Here is a 9593-nt window from a genome sequence, read left to right on the forward strand (position 1 = left end):
GCCCAATTCTGTTTGGTTCTACAGTGAATAATATTCACATAATCTTAACACTGTAAATGCTACTTATGAGCCTTCCACTTTTAGAATTAATATATAAGCAAGGCAAGAAGAGTTAACTATAGTAAAAAGTAATATGTAAATGTTATCTCAATAGTTAAGAAGAAGTGGTATAGTATTATGTTTAATGAAAAAAGTGACTCTATGAAGGTTACATACTATAGGATTCTGTTTCTTGAAACAACAAAACCACAGAAGTGGGAAACAAATTAGAGATTGCCAGGGGAGAGGGACACGATGGGAAAGCAAATATAAAGGATTAGCAGCACAAAGGAGTTCCTTCAGAGCGATGGAATAGTTCTGTATCTTGACTGTGGTGGTGTTTACATGAATCTATACATGGGATAAAGTTGCATGGAAATACACACACATGAATGCATGTAAAAAATGTTGAACACCTAACATTACCTGTAGTCTGGGTAACAATATTATACCAGTGTCAATGTCATCATTTTTATATTGTAATAGTTATATAAGATGTTACTAAGGGTACACAGAGCTCAATGTACTATTCTACAACTTCCTGGGTCTGTAATTATTTAAAAATAAAAAATTTTTTACAAATGTACTAGAGGGGCGCCTGGGTGGCTCAGTTGGTTGAGCCTCCGACTTCAGCTCAGGTCATGGTCTCGCAGGTTGAGTGGGTTTGGGCCACACGATGGGCTCTGTGCTGGCAGCTTGGAGACTGGAGCCTGCTTCAGATTCTGTGTCTCCCTCTCTCTCTGCCTCTCCCTGCTTGTGCTCTGTCTCTCAAAGATAAATAAACATTTAAAAATTTTTTAAAAACAAAAACAAATGTACTAGAGCCATGAGGGATGGCTAAGGGGAGCGGGTTTCTTTTGGGGGTAATGAAAACATTCTAAAAATGTTCTAATACACTACAACCCATTGAAAATGTACCCTTTAAATGGGTGAACTGTATGGGATGTGAATTATCTCTCAATAAAATTGTTTAAAACACTGGGGCGCCTGGGTGGCTCAGTCGGTTAAGCGTCTGACTTCGGCCCAGGTCATGATCTCACATGAGTTTGTGTGTGAGTTCGAGCCCCACATCAGGCTCTGTGCTGACAGCTTGGAGCCTGGAGCCTGCTTCGGATTCTGTATCTCCCTCTCTCTTTCTCTCTGCCCCTCCCCAGCTGATGCTCGCACTCTGTCTCTGTCAAAAATAAATAAACTTAAAAAAAATTTTTTTTAAATAAAAAAAAATTGTTTAAAAAACTAATGGTACATCTGACAGAATAAAGAAGGAAAATGTGGGAGGAAAGGTAGAAGGAAATGCAGATTCACTTATTTTTTCATATGACATAGAGGGGAACTGAGAGAAAGTGACAGTGTCATACAAGCCAAAGTTAATGTAGCAAGAAATTGAGATTTAAGAATCCTACTTACAAAACAAAACAAAAAAATCCCACTTACACTTTTAAACAAAATAAAATATAAAATAATAGCATAAATAAAATTTAGGAGCAGGAGAAGAGTTGGATGTGGCTAAATACACTAATTCCTCATCTTTTAACAATGGGCAGTCAACTAATACTGGTTAATCCACAAACAGAAATATCAATATATTATTAAGGCTCATAGAGACTAAAAATATAAAAAATACAGTTTAAAGATGATACTTTGTGTGGAATGGAACGGACATGAGAAACAGGGGAGGTAGAGATTTATTTTCCTTTGAAACTCTTATTCCCTTAAATGCATTTTTAATTTGTTTTATAATATATAACATTTATAGTTTTTATAACATTTATAATTTTAAAATATTATAAACATATTAAACTCCCTAGAGTTTGGAGATACCCAAACTATGGTGGACATTAGCATTTTATATGCTGGAAAGCTTTTCTTTCTTTTCTTTCTTCCTTCCTTCCTTCCTTCCTTCCTTCCTTCCTTCCTTCCTTCCTTCCTTTTTTTTTTTTAGTGAGCTCTACATCCAATGTGGAGTTTGAACTCCCAACCTAGAGATCAAGAGTTGTATGCTTCATCGACTGAGCCAGCCAGGCACCCTACTAGAAAGCTTTTCAAGTTGAACATCATTTGTATTTATATTATATGATACAGTTTTTAAAGCAATAGTATACAACTGTTACCTGAAGTTACAACTAATGGTTAAAGAATTACTTTATTATGTTTTTAAAAATAATTTTAAATTACTTTAAAAAGTTCATCACCAGCAGCCAACCCACCCAAGGACTCAAGCTAAGTATTACCTGTAAGATATAATCTCCTTTAGATGATTGGTTAGGAGTTTTCCTCCCACATTTATCCTAAAAAGGGAGAATGCAAATTTGGTTCAGTTTATCACACCTTTCATTCAGTTTTATCCTATGAAAGACATGAAAATTAAGTACAACTCACCGAATAATTGCTTCTTTTTTCTTTTTACTTCTACAGTAAGGAACTATATGTGTAAAGGAATATCCACTATCTACAATGATACAGCATAATTCGGAAGGATTATCTCGAAAATACCTATGTGCACTGAGAGCACCAGCTATTAAAAAAAAGATAAAAAAAAACTGCATTTAATAAAAGTATAATTAATTTAAAGCAATAAAGAAAGGTAACAAATTAAGGCAAGCACAAAAACAAAAACTTTCCTTTATTTCTATATGCTAGTTTAAAACAATATCCACATGGGGCACCTGGGTGGCTCAGTCGGTTAAGCATCTGCCTTCGGCTCAGGTCATGATATCACGGTTCATAAGCTCAAGCCCTGCATCAGGCACTGTGATGCCAGCTCAGAGCCTGAAGTCTGCTTTGGATTCTGTGTCTCCATCTCTCTCTGCCCCTCCCCCCCTCCCGTGTGTGTGTGTGTGTGTGTGTGTGTGTGTGTGTGTGTGCTCTCTCTCTCTCAAAAGTAAATAAACATTAAAAAAAATTTTAAAGATTGTGCTCTTAACCATTGTAGTATAGTATCGCTCATATAGACTCAACATCTGCAAGTTAAATATTTCAATACTTTCATTGTACAGTCCTGTAATGTAATTCTAGCTTTTAACAAACTTACTTCTAGATGGTATTTTCAGATTGTTTTTCCTCATATTGTCAGGCTAAGTAAGCTATTAACATTATTTCAATGAATGGTAATAATAACAAACACATCAGTGACAGAAAAGATAACTACCACCGAAACAATAATCTTTTAGAAATTAAAAATATGTGGCTAGTAGAATCCCTAGCTGGCTTACTCAGTAGAGCATGGAACGCCTAACCTAGGGGTTGTGAGTCTGAATCCCACATTGGGCATAGAGATTACTTAAAAAATATATACATGTTGGGGAGCCTGCGTGGCTCAGTCAGTTAAGCCTCTGACTCTTGATTTTGGCTCAGGTCATAATCTCAAGGTTTGTGGGATCGAGCCCCACATCGGGGCTGTCAGCGCTGAGCCTGTTTGGGATTCTCTCTCCCTCTCTCTCTGCCCCTCCCCTGCTCACATGCGTGCACACTCTTTCTCTCTCAAAATAAATAAATAAACTTAAAAAAAAGTGTTGTGGGGCTCCTGGGTGGCTCAGTCGGGTGAGCATCCAACTTCGGCTCAGGTCATGATCTCACAGTCTGTGAGTTCAAGCCCCACGTTGGGTTCTGTGCTGACAGCTCAGAACCTGGAGCCTGCTTCAAATTCTGTCTGCCCCTCCCCTGCTCATGCTCTGTCTCTCTCTCTCTGTCAAAAATAAATAAACATTAACAAAAAAAAATTTTTTTAAATATGTTGCTAGTAACTTCACTGGGGAGAAAATATTGTACTAGTAAAAAGATGAAGTAAAATAAGTCTGACTAGATAATCTCTAAGAGTCCATCTAATTTTTAAATCCCATATTTTATTTCCTCCAAATCTAAAAGAATGTCACCCAGTATTCTTGGATTTTGAATGTTCCTCTTTATTCATTCCATATTTCTGTAACTTAATTGCAATCAAAATTTTAACTCACCATTTACTCTTAAGACTGCTTGGAACTGATATTCTTCAAATAGGATTTCATTCATTGATTCTTGAATTGAAGTGAAGTTAAAATATGGTTCTGTGATAATAATATTGGTATCTAAAAAGTCAACCTATGAGACAAAAAAATCCCAGAAGTTTTATAACTTTGTGGTTATAAATACTTGTTTTACATATATAAACAAATGTATTAAATCCTCAAAATAATCATAGAAAACAAGCCTTATTACTATCTCCATTTAATCAGAGGGCAATCTGAGGTACAAAAGAGTTGAATAAGTTACCAAGCTTCATGGAACTAGTTAGGGACATAGCTAGGGTTTGAACCCAGAAAATTTGGTCACAAAATTCATGCACTTTATTATTTAATTTTAACTCTCTTAATGGTAGCATTAATAAAATGGAACTGTCAAATTGCTTGAAGATCACTATGTAAAAGTAATGAACAGTATAATTACAAGCATTAGGGATGTTATCTTGTTTTCAAAGTTAAAAGACCAGAAGCTTTAGGATATTTAATGTTTAGATAATTCTCTACCACACTCTTCAGAAGCATTAAAAACTGAATATTCACTCACTATTCCTAAAGTTACACTATAGATATTAAAAGCACAAAATTCTCACATAATATACACAATTCAGATATGTGGACATGGCACAAAAACAGAGACACATAGACCAATGGAATAGAATAGAAACCCCAGAACTAGACCCACAAACGTATGGCCAACTCATCTTTGACAAAGCAGGAAAGAACATCCAATGGAAAAAAGACAGTCTCTTTAACAAATGGTGCTGGGAGAACTGGACAGCAACATGCAGAAGGTTGAAACTAGACCACTTTCTCACACCATTCACAAAAATAAATTCAAAATGGATAAAGGACCTGAATGTGAGACAGGAAACCATCAAAACCTTAGAGGAGAAAGCAGGAAAAGACCTCTCTGACCTCAGCCGTAGCAATCTCTTACTCGACACATCCCCAAAGGCAAGGGAATTAAAAGCAAAAGTGAATTACTGGGACCTTATGAAGATAAAAAGCTTCTGCACAGCAAAGGAAACAACCAACAAAACTAAAAGGCAACCAACGGAATGGGAAAAGATATTTGCAAATGACATATCGGACAAAGGGCTAGTATCCAAAATCTATAAAGAGCTCACCAAACTCCACACCCGAAAAGCAAATAACCCAGTGAAGAAATGGGCAGAAAACATGAATAGACACTTCTCTAAAGAAGACATCCGGATGGCCAACAGGCACATGAAAAGATGTTCAGCGTCGCTCCTTATCAGGGAAATACAAATCAAAACCACACTCAGGTATCACCTCACGCCAGTCAGAGTGGCCAAAATGAACAAATCAGGAGACTATAGATGCTGGAGAGGATGTGGAGAAACGGGAACCCTCTTGCACTGTTGGTGGGAATGCAAATTGGTGCAGCCGCTCTGGAAAGCAGTGTGGAGGTTCCTCAGAAAATTAAAAATAGACCTACCCTATGACCCAGCAATAGCACTGCTAGGAATTTATCCAAGGGACACAGAAGTACTGATGCATAGGGGCACTTGTACCCCAATGTTCATAGCAGCACTCTCAACAATAGCCAAATTATGGAAAGAGCCTAAATGTCCATCAACTGATGAATGGATAAAGAAATTGTGGTTTATATACACAATGGAGTACTACGTGGCAATGAGAAAAAATGAAATATGGCCTTTTGTAGCAACGTGGATGGAACTGGAGAGTGTGATGCTAAGTGAAATAAGCCATACAGAGAAAGACAGATACCATATGGTTTCACTCTTAGGTGGATCCTGAGAAACTTAAGAGAAACCCATGGGGGAGGGGAACAAAAAAAAAAAAAAGGGGTTAGAGTGGGAGAGAGCCAAAGCATAAGAGACTGTTGAGAACTGAGAACAAACTAAGGGTTGATGGGGGGTGGGAGGGAGGAGAGGGTGGGTGATGGGTACTGAGGAGGGCACCTTTTGGGATGAGCACTGGGTGTTGTATGGAAACCAATTGGACAATAAATTTCATATATAAATAAAAAAAAAAAAACAGATATGTGGACAAAAATATTTTACTGTGAAAACAAAAATGAGATAGTGAATTGATCTAATAGTAGACATGTGAAGTGAAATTTTAATCTTGTTTCACAGACCATGTCTTAACCTCCAATTCCACTTCAAAATGGAAATTCTATTCACTTGCACTTATTTTATTTTTAAAAAGTCACAGCTAATAACAGTATATGAAATGACTTAAATATATACTAGAAATATGTTTAAAAGTTAAAGCTAGGCACCTCAATTCTCTTCAGCTCCAATCCTTGACTTACTGTCTAGAATTAGTCCTTGACCTTTCCTCTCTATTCATACTGTCTTATCTTTCACCTGAAATCATGCCACTGCCTTCCCAATGCCCTTTCTGCCTCCATTCTTTTCTCCTTCTGATCTGTCTTCCGTACTGCTAGCATAATTATCACCAGATATTTTCCTAATTCAGAAATCTGATCATCCTCCCCAAATGTATCACTCACCACAGAAGTCTTCTCTTCCATGGCTTGACAATGCGTATGAAATAATGTCCATACATTTGCAATCTCACCCCCTTCACCCCATCTTATAGTGTGTGCTGGTAAATGTTCAATAACCAGATTTCCAGAAAAAAAGAAAGCGCCCTGATTTGTAGAGCTTACCACAGTTATAAATATGGCCACAAAGACCGATTTCAAGCTATCCTGAAGTCACCAAACACTGAACACAGTTAGGAAGAGATGCACGTAATTGGTTCTCATGAGCCAGTATGAGGAACTTCAGCACAGGACTATTCAGTAAAAACTCTGACTCTATTCACCTTCATACCATGCACTCTCCCCCTGTGGATTTTAGCATAAATAATCTCAAGCATGTATTACTTTTCAGATACATGTATACTGTCACAGTATGCATAATCTTAAAAGTTAAAAATATGATTGTTATATACAATGAACATGTACAATAAGATTTATTTATGTCATATTAATGAGTGAACTAGCTTCATATCCTATCTTATTGGTTCTTTTATTAACATTAGTTAATACATCTTTGATGCTGTAACTTTTCATTTGAATAAGACATGGAAATAGAAATTTGAATACATACTCCAATTTGTTACCTGATACATTTCTTTTCCAAAAAGGTAATCCCAAACTTGTCTTTGAACATCCCAATTCACCAAGTAGCCCTAAAAAAATTCTTGTATAAATTATCACAAATATTTGAACATTTAAAAATGACATTAATATATTATAAAACATTAATTTCTCTTTATGGTTACCTCCAAACCAATTATAATGGCATGTTTTTCTCCTTTTAAATATTCTAAAATTTACAAATTAACAATAAGAAAACATCAAAGATTCAAAAGACGTATCAGTATACGGAGATGCCACTCCATTCTTACTTTTATTTTAATGTGTTCATCTCATTTAACTTTAACATAAACAAGTAAAATTCAGTACCCACAATCAGCAACTAAGCCATGGTCATTTATTGCTAACAAGACAAGTTAATTTCAATTTTTGGATAATAAGACCTTGTATAAATTTTGAATAACTTTTCTCTGAGATCTAAAAATATTTCCGTACATACTAAATCTTAATTATACATTTAAAAATTGTTTTTAAATTTAGGTTTAGATTGCTAGAAATGACATATAATTGAATTACCTTCTGAAAAGGAAGAATATAAAAGAGTCCAGAAGGGTCCTTTATTTCATCTATCTGGTTGGCGGTAAAAGTTTTAAGACGTGCCGTTTTTGACCTGAACTGACAGTTAGGAATTACCCTATTAACAAAGAAACAAATAATATAATTATTCCCTAAATACTTCCTAAAAATGCAATTACTTAACCACCCCACTGCAGGCAAAAAATATCCACAGTGTTTCTCATTCTGTCTTCAAATAATTTAAAAAAAAATTTTTTTTAAGTTCTAATACATACCACATTCTACACTGGACCCTTTATTTTTCTCGAGTACTCTTTAAGAAAACTCTTGAAAGAAAGAAAGAAAGAAAGAAAGAAAGAAAGAAAGAAAGAAAGAGAAGAAAGAAAGAAAGAAAGAAAGAAAGAAAGAAAGAAAGAAAGAAAGAAAGAAAGAAATTCTTCTAAGTGGGTGCTGATCCTGCCACCACATAGATGACAGTCAGGGCTCAAGTAAAGTCATTCTGGCTTTAATGTGGAAATCTTAATACCACTCTGGTAAACGATTTACAGGTTCAAAGTTCTAGCTATTAAAATTAAGTCACTAGGAAGTCAAAGATTTTCAATTAGCAAGATGTTATAAGGTACAGAAGTAGGAAGTAGTTTTAAATATGGTTGCTGCCCACCATAAGCTTACAATCTTGTTAGGAAGACAAACTAGAGTCATATCAACCATACACAGGTGTATACATGTATGTGTGTGTGGAGAAAGAGGGGAACAGAGAGAGAGAGGGAATTGGGACAATTCTATGTCCCAATAGTATTGGGACAATACTATGCTGTCACTTTTCTATATGTTTAAATATTCTTTGAGGACATGATTTTTTAAAACTGCATTGTTATCAATCTTATGGTTGTATTATAATTGTAGTCAATTTTCTATTCTTAATTATTTAGCTTGCTTTCTTTTTTTTTAACTACATACACAATGTCTAAAATATAGAGCATGCTGTATTTACTCTTATCAAACGCTTCTTATTTATTCCTTAGGTAACTGATAACAGAATTGCTGTGTCAAAGGATAAAAACAATCATACACATTGCAAAACATTTTCCAGACGACTGTTATCAATTTACATTCCTATGAGGTCTGATTGTCCTCTTTAAAAAAGAAAGGAAAGGAGAAAGGGGGGGAATCCTCTGTAAACATGATATATTCTACATATATAACATAAATATTTTGATTGCCATTGTAATAATTCTGTTAAATCGACTCTATCAACCAGGTCAGCCATTGAGCACTACGAAGGACTTAGGCACAAAGCCTTCAATGTTTCCAATTATTAAGGCCATTGTTTTTAAACTTTTTGGGGGTCACAGAACCCATCGAGAATCTGATAAAAGCCATAATTGCGTCCTCAAGAATATGCATACACACAAATGTCCACGATTCCTGAGGGTTCATGAATTTTGTGTATGCACCCCTCCTTCAGGAACCGCTTCTCTAGAAGCCTATTTTCCTGAGCTATTTCCTGTTATGAAAGGAAACACATGTCCCACTTCCGGGGCCGCGTAGCCTAAATTAACGCCAAAATCCTAGTTCAAAGCATCCCAGTCTCCCAACTCCAACCAGAGCATCCCTCTGGCTCAGGTTAGGGCCACGTAGGGGCATTTGCAATTTACTGTGATCCCAAAATGAAGCGTAGCATGTGAAACCATTAAGGGTCTGTCTTGTCCTAAGGAGCGAGGGAACACTTACGACACATTTTCATGGCTGTAACCGATTTTGGCATTATAGGCTCCGTTATCCAGCACTAAGGTTGTCATCTTAACGTGAACCAAACTGCACTCGCTTTCCCCTTCTGACACTTCCGTTCACTCTTTTTCCGGTACTCTATGGTTTGCATG

General features: G+C 36.0%; 1 protein-coding gene across 1 annotated transcript in view; it reads right to left on the reverse strand.

Moving 5' to 3' along the window:
* Positions 1-9593, reverse strand: part of ACTR6 (actin related protein 6) — a 28187-nt gene extending 18594 nt beyond the window's left edge. The window contains exons 1-6 of the mRNA XM_025926691.2: positions 9445-9593; positions 7711-7828; positions 7158-7226; positions 3993-4116; positions 2419-2554; positions 2271-2327 (exon numbers count right to left, since the gene is read on the reverse strand). Coding sequence (XP_025782476.1) covers positions 2271-2327; positions 2419-2554; positions 3993-4116; positions 7158-7226; positions 7711-7828; positions 9445-9512 — 572 coding nt within the window. The 5' untranslated portion in view covers positions 9513-9593. The remainder of the gene's footprint in view (positions 1-2270; positions 2328-2418; positions 2555-3992; positions 4117-7157; positions 7227-7710; positions 7829-9444) is intronic.

The sequence above is a fragment of the Puma concolor genome, chromosome B4 (assembly GCF_028749965.1).
Source record: "Puma concolor isolate L17-30 chromosome B4, mPumCon1.1.hap2, whole genome shotgun sequence".
NCBI lineage: Eukaryota > Metazoa > Chordata > Mammalia > Carnivora > Felidae > Puma > Puma concolor.